The 18,229-nt window shown below is 43.1% G+C and overlaps 1 protein-coding gene across 6 annotated transcripts in view; it reads left to right on the top strand.

The window, feature by feature from the left end:
* The window catches only part of pax3b (paired box 3b), a 29,879-nt gene extending 19,286 nt beyond the window's left edge, over positions 1-10,593 (top strand). For 4 of the 6 annotated variants that reach the window (XM_069147459.1, XM_069147456.1, XM_069147458.1 and 1 more), the window contains exons 8-9: positions 4,247-4,526; positions 9,697-10,593. In XM_069147459.1, coding sequence (XP_069003560.1) covers positions 4,247-4,526; positions 9,697-9,731 — 315 coding nt within the window. In that variant the 3' untranslated portion in view covers positions 9,732-10,593. Of the gene's footprint in view, positions 1-4,246; positions 4,532-9,696 lie in introns of all 6 variants that reach the window. The other 2 variants (XM_069147460.1, XM_069147457.1) reach the window with 1 other exon arrangement.
* The last annotated feature ends 7,636 nt before the right edge of the window (positions 10,594-18,229 follow it).

Here is an 18,229-nt window from a genome sequence, read left to right as displayed (position 1 = left end):
AACAAACACGAAACCTATATTGAAGAAGTCCATTAATATGTTTGAATAAAAACATCTAATTTTGGATAAATGTGTTTCCAAAAACCGCACAGGTCAAACTGATCAGTAGGATTCAGTCTGGCAGACGTGTTAGTTTGGTGTTTGAAACTGTGTCTGCCTTCAGAGACGGACGTAGCTTTACTTTTATGAATGATATCCGTAACATGGCGCAGCACAAGTGGGCAGAAACGACATTCACTCAGTATATTAAGAGATTTAGAAAGCACACACGTGCTCGGTTTGTACACCTTTTTCAAACGATATGACACCCCGACTCATCCCTGACTTACAAACTGCTCGACCAGAGGAGGACGGCTCGCTCGCTGTCGGAGGACAAAGCCAAGATGACTCTTGAGAAGGACAGAGGACAGTTGAGCTCGTGACAAATGAGAAGTGAAAAGACAATTACAGCCAATTATCCAGGCATGAAGTCCTGAGGTCTGAGCGCCGAGACGAGAGGGTGCAGCAGAGGAGACGGAGGAGTCCCACAGCCTAACAGGCAGAAAATGAGATTTCAGCCTGGCGCGGTTTGAGTCCTCAGAGAACGGGACGCCACACACACACACCATCACAGGTTCAACGGAATTACACACAGTGTAGATAATTGATCAACTCCATAACATTTAGAGGATCAGTTAAGGATTTTGCAACATCTTCGACACAAATATTACATGATATGGTTGAGTGGCATGCCCGAGTCAGCTTTTTCAACCTTCGTTTTAGATTGGAGGATTAATTATTACACAAGGACGAGAAACTAAAACGGCTTTTATTTACAAATGATTTCATACTCGTTTGAAAAAAAAAATGCTTTGGCCATTTTGTTGTGATTAAATGGCACTACGCGAGCGTGTGTGTGCGTGTGTGTGTGTGTGTGTGTGTGTGTGTGTGTGTGTGTGTGTGTTGAGAGAGTCTCTGCAGTCGTGCTTTCACACACAGAATAAAACAAGCATCATACATACTGTCAGACATACAGAGACCCTGCATGGACAAAATGGTTTTACCCAGATTCAGAGTTGTGCATACACAGGCAGCCAGACACCGGACCGTCATGCTGCAGCCCCGAGGGAAACCTCTCATGATTGCATTCTTAAAATGTTTGCCTCGACATTCTTCCATGTGAAAGCACAGGTTTTAATTTATTTGTATATATTTCGTACGGCGGGGGAGGAATGTCCCGTCTCAGATGTTTCCCCCTTCTCCTCCGTCCCGACATTCTTCCCCTCTCACTCCTCGGTGCACTGATTTAGGCCGCTGGCAACGGTAGGCGCTCCGGTATGAAACACCCTGGACGGGTCAGCTGGCAGCCATCTCATGAGGCGGGAGGGGGAGGAGAGAGGGGCATGATGGGTCTGGGTTTCGGTGAAAGAGACGTAAAAGCACGAAAGACCGAACTGTAGACATTAAGGGGAACGCAGTCGTGTTCGCGTGACTTCTTTCAGCCTCGTTGTGGCCTCGATGTCTCGGTGAGAAAGCGAACCTTCCAAACGCAGGTTAATTTTTTAGGAAAATGTTACCAGGCATGGGAGGAAACACAACTCCCCTCTCCAAATCAACATGGACTCCTCCACTCGCCTCCCCTACTTGGGAAATGATTTAAGCAGGACCATGTGTGTGTGTGGATGTAGAATAATATGTCACTTAGAGGGCCAAGAGGACCCAAAGAGCAGCGTACCTGCTTCTTATTAGGACAACTGGAAGAGCCTCGAGGCCTTTGCTCTGCTGAGAAGAAGGTGGGATGTGATACATTTAGAGGTAGCAGGTTCAGTTAGAGTTAGTTTCATAAGTGTTAAAACCCCGGTCTCAATTCCTTATTAACGGTTTACTGAGCTCTTTGATGACAGACAGGTAAATTTAACACGCGTACGGAAGGGGAGGTCGGCGCTATCGGTGGTAATCGGGTCTGTTTCCAAGCCAGTTGAAACACTTTGCCCCACGGCTCTTTTCCTTCCTTTGCTGGCCGAGGAATATTCCCCCAAATTCGATTATCTGGTCGCTAATAAAGACCAGGTCAAGAGCTAACGGATTTCTCAAAGTGCAAATCCATTCTGAGGCCGAACAGAGCCGAGCTCACACAGACTTCTCGTTCCTGTTATCTGTGTCAGCGTATCTCTCTCGGAGATAAGTTGTTATCTTGTGCCGTGGGTTTTTGGAGCAGCGTCAAAAAGGAATTTTAGAATAAGCAGAGCCGTGGTTTGGACACAAATTGCTTAATTCTTCCTCTCTGGTGCTATCGCTGTCTGGGACGGGCCGCTGGAAGCCTTTTGATGTCTGCGACAGAGGGATTTCCTGAGTGTGTCTGAGTGTGTGTGTTTGTCTCAGTGTGTGTGTGTGTGTGTGTGTGTGTGTGTGTTTGTCTCAGTGTGTGTGTGTGTGTTTGATACACGCTACACACTCCTGTGCGCGTACACTCAAAATGAGAGGCATTTCATGTGTCTTATAAAGGCCCGGGTACTGAACTCCGACATTTTCATGGCACCAACTGAACTTCTTTGGTACCATCTAATATATATATAAAAAAAATGCTTTTGTCATTCGGTACAACATTTTAAAACCTAGACTGCATCCACACTAATACATTTTAGTTTTAAAACAAACTTTTACCATGTTCACAGAAAAGTTAAGCTCGTCGGCATCAGTGAGCCACAGCATTCACCATACGTAGGTTGTACTTGGGAGACCCGTCCACGTAGATAAAAGGACTCAGACTCCCTTATTTTACATTTTAATACAACTGTTTATGACTTTTTTTTTTTGGCCACACTGCTGTCTGAGTTTTATGCTCTACAGTAATTGAAGACTTCTAGGTCTCTATCTATAACCTACATGTGAGGCGTTTAGGGAGCATCAGTTCATTGTTGTGTCTAGAAATAGCTTGCATGCGAGGCGATTAGGAGTCATCTGTAAATAGCAACTACAGAAAATAACCTGCCTTACACTCTCCCCCTCTAAAATGCATGAAAACTCCAAATTCATTCTGTGATGTATTTTTTAAATGTTTTTTTTTATTTATTTATTTTTTTAATAAAATTGTTATGAAAAAAAAGTATCATTCAGGTACCTGAATTTACGTGAAGGTACTGGAACCGATGGAAGACCCGTCATCTACGTAAGGTTCCCCATCCCTCTGTCTTAAAGGAGCAGTGTCTAAGATTGCCACCAACTTAAACTTTGTTTCACACTTCCCTTTTGAGTGTGTACGAGAATTCAAGGTGTCTGTGAAACTCGTGAAAAACGTGGAAAGCACTCTCCGGATCCGGTAGTTGGTTTATCCTGTCCGCGCTGCTGTTGCAGTATGACGACACGGTGAGCTCTTTGGGGAAGAACCTGCTTCCTATGTAGATATTAAGGAGGTAAATAAAACACAACAGTTCTTAGTTTCAGGAGATCATACATTAATTATGTTTCATTTGTCCTACATCAACATTATCCGCCACGCTGAACCTTTAAACTAAGTCAGGTTATTGCTAGGTTTGAGGGTTATTTGGGTTCAGGCATTGGACTTTTGAAATTCCACGTTGTTAGAGTGAAGTTTATTAGCCTGGTGCAAACCAGACCCGATTCCACTCTGAATATATGGGTCTGTCCACCCTCTGTAGGGAATCGTTTGCAGTCGTTGTATCTAACTGGGCGTAGACCTCGGCTTAATTTTAACCAATCAGCTACCGGTCCACCAAAGTGTTTTTTCTTGAGTGCAGCATACTTTTAAAAATAGTTTTAATGAACGCCAGCAGCTCGACGAGGTGCTGAGTGTTTATTCTGCACTGAACGCTGAATGCGCAGTGATTTTTCTCGTCAAAATTTTTTTTTTTTTTTAACTTATCACTGTCAGCAGACGTCCAATCACAGTGAAGGAGGGGTGCGACAAACGTGGTTAACCTCCCGACACTGGTCGCTGATCGGTCCGCCCTTCAGAGTGGCTGTGAAAACGCTGATACGAGCCGAGTGCCCAGACGGTATTCACAGCGAAGAAAACTGAAGCTGTGAGCGACAGTCAGGCTGGAAGTTCATCTCGTTTAGAACAGGTTTATTGATGGCGCCTGTTTAGGCAAACAAATGCGAGGTGACAAGTTCTTTTCCTTTCGCTCATTTTCAACACACGCTTACTGTATCAGATGCCACAACAATACGCTACTAGTCCCTTCCCAGTACTGTCAGAAACACAAAATACAACTCCAAACTATAACTTCACTTCCACTTCCACCAGGTGATGGGTCTGCTGAACCCCGGCGGTGTTCCACATCAGCCCCAAAGCGACTACGCCATCTCCCCTCTGACGGGCGGCCTCGAGCCCCCCGCCGGCATGGCCGCCAGCTGCAGCCAGCGCATGGATCACATCAAGGGCCTGGAGGGTCTGACCAGCGTCCCCTCCATGTCGGCCCTGCCCTCCCTGCCCAGCTCCCAGTCCTACTGCCCCCCGTCCTACAGCTCTCCGGGCTACACCGTCGACCACGTGGCGTCCTACCAGTACGGCCAGTACGGACAAAGTAAGGTCAATATACTTCCGTTTTTTTATTCTCACCTTTTACTTCCACACCGCCACAATCTACAGGGACACATTTTAAACAAAAAACAAATGTGATATTTGTAATATTTTGCTTGTACATTTATTCCGTTGTTTAAAAGAAAACAGAGGAAAAAAGAAAAGAAAAAAGGAAGCACCTAAAAAAACAACAACACCAAAACAAGGCTAAATATGTCTGTCCAAATTTATACTGCACATACATTTTGTAGCAGATTAAGGCACCATCATCCAGTTATAGAAGTATTCAAATCCTTTAATAAAGTAAAAGTAAAGGCCGACTATTGATGGATGATGAAAACTTGTTGTTACAGAACATAATGCAATAATGTCAATAACACACTGTTTGTCAATAAACTCAAATATTTGAGGGATCACTGTTAAATAAACGTGTGTTTATACACATTGTATATCCAGTATTTATATATAAAAAATATCGGCTGCTATATTGACATCATTTTTCGTACTCCTTAATATCGGCCCCCAACATCCAGTATCGTTTGGCTCTAAGACAAAGTAACAATAACACGATAAGATAAGTAAGACAAAATAAAGTATTGAAACTTCTCATTATGCAGAAAAGCACCTGTTAGTATTTAGTATTATATTATTGGATCATTAATCTTGTTCTATTAACATATATGGAGTGTTTTTAACATTGTAGATTGTTAAGTTAAAAAAAAACAAAAAAAAACGTAATATACTCTTAGGTAATTAGATCTTTAATTGTTTATCCATTTATCCATTGTTTCATAATTCATAAAGTAATCTTACGTATTGGGTGTAAAATCTTGTTCTGCTAAGTAAGTAACCAGCAGCGACAGCAGTCAGATAAATATAGTGGATGAAACGGTACAATATTTCCCTCTGAAATTTATGAAGTATTTAGAAAAACTCGAGTAAAATTACATGCTATGACTTTCACTCCATTTACACTGACAGCAGTCTTTTTTTAAAGTCATAATGAGAGACCTGTAATTATATTGAACAGGGGAGGAGTGATCGTCATGTCTGAGCTCATTTACCGCCTGAACTTACCGGCGTTAAAAAAAATCGACATGAAACGGAGCAAAGACTGAAAACGGCCACAGTATGTCAACACTGATTGTCCTTCGTAGATTGACTCAATGATAAACACTTATTGTTTTTAGTGATGATAGTGATGTAGCAAGGCGTTACAGTGGTTTTGGCTTCTCTGACTTCTGCGGCCGACTCTGAAATACGATGTCCGTGCTGGCCTGGTCTTGCAGATCGTGTGACCACGCAACACCAAAACCACTGAATTATTTTGTTAAACCTATGACCTTTAGCAGCTTCCCAGTTTCCTGTTGCAACCTGAAAGAAATCAGATGAAAACATTTGAGCCAAACCAGGCGATGCGGCGTCCTGTATGATTATCAGCCCCTCTGGTAGTCCGTTGGTCTCAGGTCAACCCTGGAACCGCAAATTCTTCGCTTTGATTCCACCAAGGGAAAAAAAAACAACCAAAAAAAACGACCTTTCGTACATGCGGCGCGCAGCGAGGCTGCAGCCCTGCTTGTTAACGACAGCTAACATTTTCCCAGGTCCGCTCGTGCCGTCTCAAGTGTTGGGGTTAATTGTGCAGATCTGATTCCATCTGTGAAGTGATTGGACCGGCGCTGATACCGAACTCTGCGGTCAGGTTTACAGCACAGTCGGCTCCCATCAGGGCTGCAGGGGTGTCTGATGGCCCTCCTCAGACTGTCGGACCTGCGGGGAGAGGCTCTTTTCACTTCACATTACTGTTACCTCAAGGGTTAAAATCAACTTCAAACGAGTCTCCGTCTGACTCTGGAAGGCAACGTCACGCCGTGATTACAGCGGCCGCCGTTTCCAATTTTGGTCCACGGTGGGGGGAGGGGTGACCAATCAGGTTCATCCACTGACCTTGTGGCAACCTCGAGACAACGGAGCTCTTCAAAGAGCGTGGCAACGATCCACCGAGTCGGACTCCTCGTATCAAATGAATATCTAACTTAATATCCGAGAGCAGCGAATGTCGAATGAAATATCTCGCTCAAACATCTTCAAGTGGACAGAGGAAAGAATTAGAGCCACACACACACACGATGAACTGCTAACATGTGGCACAACACACACACACACACACACACACACACACACACACACACACACTGAGAGGGTGTGTGTGTGTGTGTGTGTGTGTGTGTGTGTGTGTGTGTGTGCGCGCATGCAGCCGTCAGGACAACACACACGCACACACACCTCCGCAGCGCTACAAGGCCGAGCAGTCCATCTTGATGTGATTAATCAGTGCGACTGGATAGCCGGTGTGCGGTTGGGTTTGGAGCTGCGGAGGAAAGGTCCTTTCTGGGGGTGGACGGATCCTAATAGCCTCTGGCAGGGCGGCTATTAGAAACAGGTGCTCGCACCGAGGTCAGCTGGGGAAGCAGTGGTGAACAGTGCCGCTCGCGGGTCCAGTGGAGCCGGTCCGTACTGCGGCGCGTTTTTTTTTCGACGACACAGCAGAAATCACAGCGGCGGCCCGTGAAATACCTGCTTGTTTGCGTTTAGCTGATGTCTCCGTGACAAAGCGGACACACTCTGCTGCCGTGGTGTCAGATGTTGTGTTCATGAAGTTCCTCTGGATGGTGTTGGATCGAAGCTCACACTAACTAGTCCTAACTGGAGACACAAACTCTTCCCATCATGTGCATCAGATGGGAAATAATTGTGTTGTCACCTGGTGATCGGGGTTTTTAAATGTTTCAATTATGAAATAACCGCCTGATTGCAATTATTTAAAGGGATCATTTTAGACAGTTGTCAGAATGGTTTCCATCATCTGGAGAAAACCAGCTGGATGAAACTAACAAATGTCAGACATCCGTCTCTGTTTTTGAGGTCTGACTCATCCTTCTCCTTCTCCTTCTTCTCCTTCTTCTTCTTCTCCTTCTCCTTCTCCTTCTTCTCCTTCTCCTTCTTCTTCTTCTCCTTCTCCTTCTCCTTCTTCTCCTTCTTCTCCTTCTCCTTCTTCTCCTTCTCCTTCTCCTTCTTCTCCTTCTTCTCCTTCTTCTTCTTCTTCTAATTCTCCTTCTTCTCCTTCTTCTTCTCCTTCTTCTCCTTCTTCTCCTTCTTCTCCTTCTAATTCTCCTTCTTCTCCTTCTTCTTCTTCTTCTTCTTCTCCTTTTTCCTCTTCTCCTTCTTCTCCTTCTTCTCCTCCTTATCCTTCTTCTCCTTCTTCTTCTCCTCCTTCTTCTCCTTCTTCTTCTCCTTCTTCTTCTTCTTCTCCTTCTTCTTCTCCTTCTTCTTCTCCTTCTTCTTCTTCTCCTTCTTGCACCTGTCACTCAGTAATGTCGTCATCCTCTTCAGGAACAGGTTTTGTATTTTAAAGTTATCTATGTCCTATTTTTTTCGGTGCATTTTTTGTTTTACAAAGAGTAAACAGAAAAGTATTTCTTTTTCAAATTTTCCGATGGTCAGCGCCAATAAACATCTCTTTTTCTTCATAAGGTGTATTAAATAAACTACGACCAGCTTTATACTACACAAATGGTATGAAATAAACAGAAAAAAAGACAATGAAATCATTCATCATAATTATACGTCCTCTAAGATTTCATGATGGACAGCGCTGCACAGACAAAGAAACATCGCTTCTGTTTTGCAGAGACGCAAAAACATGTAAATACAACAACTTGTCACTCGTGTTTGAGTGACTGGAGGTGACGGTGCTGTTTACAAAGCGCTGTCTCTTCACTCGGCCCATTAAATCTCTTATTGTAGTTGCAGAACTTCATTTCCATGTTCCATACGTCAACGTCAACAACTGAGTTTTCGGAGATCAATATTTTATTATTACTTACACACACACAAAACTGGAATCCCCAAAATACTAAAACTCTGACTTTTTGTGTCTGTGGTTTTGTGCTCTGTATTTTGCAGTTTTTTGTTTTTTTTTAGCAACGACGGGTAACTTCAATCTACAATTTATAATAAATATAATTTATATAAAAAAAAAAACACGATACGGTCGATATATTTTAATATCTTGAGCTTTTATCACTTTACCACCAATCAATAAATATAATACTTACGACTCTGAATTTCTCACGCAAAATCGCTGGCTTTAAACAAGCAGCACGTCGGCCATGTTGCAGAAATAAATTTGACAGAAAACACAAGTGAACTGAAGATACACCAAATCCACACCAACAAACAACTTTCCTTCTTTTCTTTGTTGCCATCTGTTCACCGTTTTCTGGAGCTTAAACGTCAACACATGATCTCGGTGGATTGAATCCTGGCTTCCCCAGAGCTTGGCAGTATATCAATATTGTATTGACGTTGTGTTACGAGCTTTATATTTTGGATATCGTGACATCGTGGTGTGATGTAAGCGTCGTTCTTCTCCCGGTTTTAAAGGCCGTATTTCAGTGAAAGTCAACGTCATTTTCTGAACTCATCAGAATCTTTTAAATGTTCTTGTGCGGAAACAACACAGTTTCCCCTGTTTTTCACGCAATCACGTGTATGACACGTGTTTACCGCACATATGATAACATGGGGAAAATATGTGGAAACGTTTTCACGTGGGGATCTCCATGAGCCTCACACCTTACACCGTGGAAATGTTCTGAAATCACATCTCCAACGTGCACAATCACGTGCACGAGGTTTTGCACGTGTGAAACTCGTGTTTTTTTTCTGTAAGGTTTCTGTTATTTGCTTTTAAACACATTAGTCATCATATCCACACTACTGAGGATTATTAATAAACAATTTCATCGTGTTAATAGTTAATAATTAATTTGACCGTATGGTCATAATATGTGCTCAATAATATTGTGATATTACATTTATTGACCAGCCCCGCTTCCATCCTGCCTGGTCAGGATACTGTGGAGCATCTAGTGTATATAATGCAGCGGTACACAATATATGACACATCTGTTAGGGAACCTTCACACTTCTCTGACCTTTACACCCCAAACCACTGTTAGCACATGCTATGTTAACAACATCCATATGTTAGCAGAATAATGACGCTAAAACAGATGCTAAAACAAATTTATGGCAGCCATACATCTCCTTCATATCATCTTTTGTCACTGGTAATAATTTAACAAGAGTTTCATCCCCTCTGCTTCCAGGTGCCCTTCCTTATCTGAGGCCTGAGATCACCTGATCAGCAGCTCCGCTCCTCCCAGAGGGACGTCTGCGTGTACCGCCGCGGACAGAGTCTTAACATCTGGACCAAAATGTTCCACCGTTTACCCGGGACACGTTCTCTATACCTGGTGGAGCGATGGACCAAATAAAAAAAAAAAAACCAACAACAAAAAAAAACAAAAAACAAGAAGGGACCGCAAGAAGGAATATCAGAGCAAAAAAAAAAAAAAAAAAAAAAAAAAAAAAACCCTGGCTGACTGAGAACATTGCTGTCGTAGATGAAGAGTTTCCAGCGCTTAAGCCCGTCCGTGAAGAGGCACTTTCCACAGGCAGGTCCAGTGACCCTGCTCCCAGCTCTGCCTGTGGCTTCTTTGTAAGGAACCCAAACCTACCCTCTCAAGATCATGTTTACATATCTTAGCGCCACATATAAAATTCCACGTATATCCCAATTATTCCCCGATTTGTAGGGAGTTGGAGAGGAGGAGGGGGGCAAAGAAAAAAAAATGGGCTCTGTTGATTTTATTGCATTTATTCGAGATTTCTGCGTCCCACACATGGAGAGAAATTCCTGAGAGAATGAAAAACAAACTGCCCGCTAACGAATCGGTGGGTTTTTTATTGTGTCAGACGCTCTAATGTACACCACAGCTGTACAGCAGAGAGAGTTCATTCAAACATTCCTCCAACCCCCCCCTCCTCTCTCCAGCCCTTTCTGTCCTCTCTGTCTCACTGATGTCTCGGGCGGTGAAGCAGAGACCCTTTTGCCTTTTGTAGTTCTTAGTCGGGGAACTCTGAGGAGGTCAAGGGGTGACTTTAGGGAAAGTGACAGATGAGAGAGCGGTAGAGGAGAAGTGGCTTTAAAGGAGAAGGGGGGGCGGGACGGGGGGGCAAGATCGATCACAGTGTTAAGGAAAGAAAAAAAAAGAACTTTAAAAGATCCCGGGTCACAAGTCACGACCGAGAGACACTTGAGAGTTTTGACTTAAAGACAGCCATCCTCCCAGCTGACCAGAAGTGCAATATCACGTATCTTAGAGTCAACCTCACCATTAAAACTAGAACAAAAAAAAAATCTAATAAAATCAAATGTGCCTCTTGAAGTCTTATGAAAGGATTCTGACTCTGGATCTAGTTTAGGACTTTGTAAAGGAACAACACGTGTGCCTTTTGAAGGCTTCGGGGTCCAAAAACAAATGGTAGACATCGTTAACTTTGCTTGTAACGGCAGACGGAGGTGATCGTGTTTGTAAGACCAGAAAACAGAAACAAATCAAGGGAAAAAGATGAAGGAATGACAAAGCCAAAACTGTATTTTGTATTATCTTGTGTTGCTGGGAACCTTTTTTTGTTTTGTTTTACTTCCATGTTGCAAAAAGAAAAAGAAGCAGGAAACACTGATGAGTTTTCTGATGCATTCCTGACATATTTATTGTCACAAGCGTTGTCGCATCTTTGGAAAAAACCTCTCCACATCGTACGAGGTGAGCGAAACAGAATACTTTCTCCATGAAATTGTGAGGAACAGAGCCCTCCGAGGCACTCCTGTTTTGTCCATCTGTCTATATTAGAATGAAGCAGTCCTTTCATTCCTTTGGTATATATATATTTTTTTTGTATTATTTTGACAAAGCGAAATGACATAATGTCATGTGTACAAGCGCTTTATCACTATTTATAATGAAATAAAACTTTGGAAAATAGCCGCTGTCTTATTCCGGTTGTGTCCTTTATCCGCCGATAATTAGAACTAAATGGAGTCTTTGTGTTTGTTTTTGGAGAAGGCGACTGACTGTGATTCACTCGGCGGATGATAACAAGTGCACTCGCAGACAAATATGTACTTTTGAAGGGGGCTCATGTGAACACTCCAACCAAAATAGGCCCGGCCAAATGGGGATCACCAGACATTAGATTTGACACTGAACACAACAGGCTTTCTCACGGATGGCTGTGAACGCTCAGACATCTGCATTGGTGTGTATTAATACCCCCGCTGCCCCCCCATCCCCCATCCCCCACCCCCCTCTGCCATCCCCCCTCGCTACTGTAACAAACTGACTTTTGTTTAACAACCTCTCCGACGAGGAGCCTTAAAGCGTTTTTGGACAAACAGCACGAAAACCTCTGCAACCCGTCCAGCCTGCACACACACGCACGCACGCTCGCACGCACGCACGCACGCACACACAGACACGCACACACACACACACACACACACACACACACACACACACACACACACACACACACACACACACACACACACACACACACACACAACACACACACAGGGCCTGTGTGTGTGTTTGTGCACCACATGCATTCATACATTATGTTCATGCTCCCTTATAGTGTTGTTTCTCTCTGTGTGTGTGTGTGTGTGTGTGTGTGTGTGTGTGTGTGTGTGTGTGTGTGTGTGTGTGTGTTCATGCAGCCTGAGGATATTAAGCCTAATTATAACATTCTTCTGATTAATCGTGTCTGCTCGCAGGCCTCAGAGGGGTGGCGCTGTGTGCAGCTCGTACAGCGCGGACCACACACTCTATAAATAAAGTCTGAGTCAATAACAACGTTAAGGATCACTCATAGTCTTGTCAGCTCTGTTTGCTAAGCCCCAATAATTCAGCCAATCAGAGGACACACACACACACACACACACACACACTGGAAAAGTACAAGCAGTGGGTCTCTAATCACCTGCACACACACACACACACACACACACACACACACACACACACACTGTTTGCTTTCTTAATCAGTCCGTACCATTAAAGATGAAGACAAATCACACCTGCAGAGTTCCTTCACTAAGACATTACTTTTATTAATGAACGCTCCCCTGCACTGAAAAGGCTATTATTTCTTTAATACACCCCAGAGTGTAGTTACATGGAACTATTTTAATGACATTTCATACTGCCAGATAATGACAAGTTTTTGGACAGGTCTCTGTGCTCCACTCATACTCTTAGAGTCAAAGAAATCCAAAATAAATAAGCAGATTTTCCATGAAAATCTGTGCTTTTTTTCACTGCTGACTCTGGTTATAGGTTCTGGTTAGTATTGTAAATGTATTGTTATTACATCACACTTTTTTTTTATAATAAAACTAAAATAGCAGTAAAACTCCCCCCTGGCTCCACAGCTGGATTGTTTTCTCTGGTGTGCAGTGCAGTTATCTATCAAGGTGTTAATGAAATAATATTCGATGTTCTTCTCAGTGTGAGTCGATGGTCTTACAGACTCTCCTGCTGAGACTAATACGTTCCCGCTGCGCCCCTTTACACTTCTGCTGAGTGGGGATCAAATGGGACAACATTTCTAATGTAAAACCCCATCACTGTCCTTCTTGTTCTCACACACACACACACACACACACACACACACACACACACACACACACACACACACACACACACACACACACACACACACACACAAATATAGAGAAAAACACTCCCAGCCTTGTAGAACCATGTGATCCAGTAACTCATATCTCAGACAACCCCCTGGGTTCAAGAATTTGTTTTTTTCCTCTGTGTTGTGATCTAACATGACCTCCAGATCACGCCAGCAGCTGCTTCTGTCATTCTTACTATGTTAAATGTGTGTGTGTGTGTGTGTGTGTGTGTGTGTGTGTGTGTGTGTGTGTGTGTGTGTGTGTGCGCGTGTGCGCGAAGCCTTCCCGATTGTCTATGTCTCTACCATGTGTTGTGGGTCTTGCATTGTTGGAGTCACTTTAAGATGGTCATGAGAAAGCCGTCGTAGCACCGAGGGGTTTTAGTTTGAATGTGATGACCAGGTGGCTGGTGTTAGCGTGTGTGTTAGCGTGTGTGTCAGCGTGTGTGTTATCGTGTGTGTTATCGTGTGTGTTATCGTGCGTGTCAGCGTGCTCTCTCTCTGTCTGTGTGACTGTCGCCCAGATGTTCCCGCTTCCATCAACAGTCCAAAAAAACATACAGAGTCCAGTCAATTCAAAACTCCCAGTCGACGGGAGTGAGTTTGTGTGTCTGTGTGAGTCCTGAACGGGACTTTATATGTACAGTAAGCAGAAATCTCAGTTTTATAGGCTATCAGCCCCATTCATTTAAAAGGGAAGGGCAAAATATTAGGAACACCTCTTCGTATAACTGCAGTTCAACAGCAGCACAAATTCCAGTCTCTAAAACAACTATTTATGTAAATAAACAACTCTCTCTATGAGCTATGAAGACTTAATAACAACTTACCAATGGAGGATTTGTCGCGGGGCTGTTGTATTGAAGATTTTCTCAGGTTTCTGGAGGGCATAGGTACTCTGGTTTAGCACTGGTTGATCATGTGCAGCAATTTGACTAAAAACCCATGACAATATTTATTTAAGATTTCACTCTGCAATAACAATAATATCAATATTAAAACTGGTAAAACAAAGCTTATGGTGAAGCGATAGTGAAAAACCGCCTGCAGCTAAGTGTTAGCATAGTGATCTGTAAAAAAAACAACTATAAAACCCTGGAATTATACTTCACGCTCTACCCATCAGCGGTTTTAATGTTGTGAATGAGCAGTATACAGGTAACAAATAGAAATGTCTTTTTTTTTTCATCACGGTTTTTATAAATATTTCCATGGATGGAGGTTTCACCGGTGCTCTTTCAGCTATGTCATACAGCTGCGTGCCCTTCCTCTGCCACGGTTTAATGTCGCCTGACTGGAGAATTACAGCATCTGGATGAACCAACTTCCGATCTTCACACAGTAGTAGTGCACGGGATTAAGAATTCATTCATATTTTTTGGACATCTGTTTGAAAATGAACAAAAAGATTTGATAGTAACTTGGCTTTTGAGTCCTGCTGCTGTTGCTTTGCTCCTGCACAGCTCATCTAAACCCCGTAAGAATTACAGAAGTTGTGATAAACAAGCATTAACCCCATGTTCAGGTTTGTACAAATATCCCCATCGCATCAGTCCTGTCTTTTCTGGCGTCTCCTATATGTAAACCCAGCTCGTCATACAACCCCTGTACACACACTTAACCCCTGACACTCCCCAGCATTCACACACTCTGTCATCACAGGTCTTGGCTGCCGGTGACCTGAGCACTAACACATGCTGGGGACAACTTAACCTCTGGACCTCTAGACGGAAAAACACATCGACAGAAGAGAAGGAAGGCACCCGAGGAGGAGGAGGAAGAGGAGGAGAAGGAGGAGGAGGGGTCAGTGTGTGTGTAAGTGTCTACATTATTGTTGTTATTAAGTATTTAATCTCTCAATCCATCTGCGGAGTATGTTTTTGTCATCAAGGCCTGAATTTCACTTTTCAAACTGGGGGGGGAATTCACCCCTTAAATGCTTCACATTTACACATGGCCTCAGGCGACACTTTGGGGACGCTACTTGTGAAGTTACCTACGGGTCTAACTCGTCCTACTCTCACCTTAACTGAACTTCTTTCTCTAAACTACATTGCTGTAATTGGTTGTCTCTTTCTCCTTTCTTTGTGGTCGTCTTTATGGGCTCCATCAGTGTCCTTTTTCTTTGTGTAATGAGTAACTTGCTGTTAAAAATGTCTGTGTATTCCTCCAGTAGTCAGTAAAACGCAGGACTTTGTTACCTCCTCACACTGAAACTGAAATCTTTGCTGAATCTACCTCACGTTTTCTTTTCAAGGCTTCTGTGTGAGAAACGCCCTCTGAGTGCCGACTTAAAGTTGACGTTTTGTAACATCGGCTGTTGAAAGGCGCAGCACCGTACATTTTACAAATCAAGCAGCATTTTTCACTTGTTAAGTTCGAGCCACGGATCTAGTTCAAACCAGCCAGGCTGAAACTTATCTTTGGACGGCTGCTTCTTAGTAACCTGAGAGTTACTGGGCTGATGTTGCAGTAGACTAGTGAGGGGACCCCCATTACAGTCTAAAGCCCCTTTCCAAAGCCAATTGCACAGTGGTTGGCTGCTGAGGTGACGCCAAAAGACTGTATCTACTACTGTACTGTACTACTGTACTAAACTGTATCTAAACTGCCAGCTCAGTGGTTAGTTCTGCTAGACAGGAGGTCGACCGTTTACTTGGCATAACCTGGCATCCTTTTGGGCACCTTGATGACCTCTGGCCAGTGTTCATGTCCGGTATGTGTCTGATGCTGAATTAACCAGCATTTTCGGGGGTCGAGCTGGTCGGGCACAGGAATTACATTTCAACTGAGATTCTGGCCTCACGACGCGTTCTTACAAGCTCACCGCAATATGTCTCAGCTGTGGCAGTAAATACTGAGATTTCCTGGATTGAAAAAGTTGCTGCAACGTAGAAGGTAGGCCTATTATTTTATACAAATCCATTAATGTTCCTTTTGAGGAGTTGGATTAACCCATTCTCCAGCTACAGTAACACTTTTGATATAGCAGAACAGTCCGACACAAGTTGAAGTTATACACGTGTTTGCTGTGTGTGTAATACTTTAGATTTTGTTGGACTGATCTCGTTTAGTGACAGATGGAAGGTGGAGCTTCACAATTAAAAAAAAAAAAAAAAAAAAAATCCTTATTTTATGTTATTTAATTCATAATGCAAGTAACTTGCCAACTGTAGCTGTTTCAATTCTTAATGTACTCTATTTTTTTCTAATGGCCACCATACTGTAAGTGTCAGTAGTTAAAAAATGGTTCTATTAGACTATGGAAAAACAGGCACTGTATTTGTGGCACACTAAGGAAGGGGAAATTGTTTAAACTTTGCCTCGCTAGTCCAACAATTACTTGCCAAACTGCCATGGAAATTTGTGATATGACATTAATGGTGCCCTGAGGATGAAGCTCACTGACTTTGGACTAGATGGCACAGACTTACAAGGACTCCAGAGAAGGAATCCCAATAACTGATCTCATCTTTCCTTTGGCAACAAATAAATTCCCATCAGCCTCAGCTGTACTCTGTTTCATGCTAATTAGCTAAACTAAGCGAAATATTATACCAGCTAAGTACACGTATATTAGTATTGATATTGTGGGTATGTTAGTATGTGGAATTATTATTTACTGCTACTGTTCGCCCTTGGGGATCCACAAATTTCACCATGAATTATTTAATTTGAACTAAAAGTAGCACAAAGAGAAATACTGTGGCCACCAGAAAACAGCTGTTCTCATCCCAATAAATTAAATAATATGAATAAAGAAATCTTTTACTGGATTTATCTTTGGTCAGGCCAAAAACACTTTTATTAATGCCATCCATGCTGGGAAAATGAGTTTTCATTTCACAACAGTCCATTGATATGCTCAGCACGCTCAACACTTTGTGGCCAATGTGGAAGTGCCATAAACTGCAATATCACCAAGGGCCACTAGAGATTGGTTCCAAAAAGCCTTTAGCTCCTAAGACTCCCAATTCAACTTCTCTCATGAAAAACATAGTCAATAATTTTTTTCCACAAATCACAATGGTCTGAAAAAGCTGTATGTTTGGGGGGCGTGTCTGTTTGATTGACAGGTCTGTGGTGCAGTCAGGTTTCCTCTATAGGTGTGCCGGTGAAGTGTCCCCGGGTTACCAATCAGATCGTCAGTTTCACCGCTTGCTCCTCCCCCAGCTGGTCCAAATATGGTCACTTCTGGCTCTGAAAAACTGCAAGATGGCAAATGGGGTGACGTCACTGTTGGTTACCGCTTGCTGTGCTAATTAGAGTCATGACAAAAAAAAAAAAAAAAAAAAATACAGTAAAACCAAAACAACGAGCTGAAAGAAGCTAAAAGACTTAGTTTAAGTGAGAAGATCTGCAGAGTCAGGTGATTACCCTCTGCGGCTTCATCACTATGAGCAACCCCTTTCACATGTGAGAATGTTGTCACGTGACCCGTTGTTAACGTAAGAACATGGAACATAGCTGCTTTAAATACACTGCTGCACCTCCTTACACAGTTTCAATGTTTTGTTTCCTTTTTTCCATCATTAAACCTGTTGGGGTCAGCTGCCATGACTTGAGTCCAAGCTGCTGTCCAAAGAAGGAAACCATCACGTTTAACTTTTACTTTTTAAGCCAACAGCTGTTGAGTGTCTGAAACTCCGATGACCAGTCTTGTGTGGAACATCACTATGAGGCTGAACCACAGCAGCCAGGAGACTGTTTTGACAGTGGCGAAAGCGGGATTGGCTTGATTCATTTTTAATGGAATCACATGATGAGAGAGAAATGATGCGAGGGAAGGAGGGCGAGAGAGCAGAGGACTGCAGACAATGTGTACAGTGTTTTGTATGTGTCAGCAGACGCGACATAGAGTACGCGCAGCTTGCATGAGTTTTCTCTGCAAAGGAAAAAGACAATCGGCAGACAACGACGCAGATCAGAGGGAAAGGGCCGGAGGGGAATTTACGTGAAATGACAAGCAAAACAAGAGCTGCTTGACAGCATCAACGCGAGCGCTGTGCCGCTCCTCAGCAGCGCACTGGCGATGCCTTCAGGAACTTCTTTTGCCGAGAAAAAAATAAAATAAATCACATGTCCTGTGTATCTGTAATTTTGGGGGAG

The sequence above is a fragment of the Embiotoca jacksoni genome, unplaced genomic scaffold, assembly GCF_022577435.1.
Source record: "Embiotoca jacksoni isolate LCO1_2020_lvr unplaced genomic scaffold, fEmbJac1.0.p SCAF_14, whole genome shotgun sequence".
NCBI classification, from domain to species: Eukaryota; Metazoa; Chordata; class Actinopteri; family Embiotocidae; genus Embiotoca; species Embiotoca jacksoni.
Note: the sequence above shows the minus strand (reverse complement) of the source record. Positions and strands in the feature narration are given on the sequence as shown.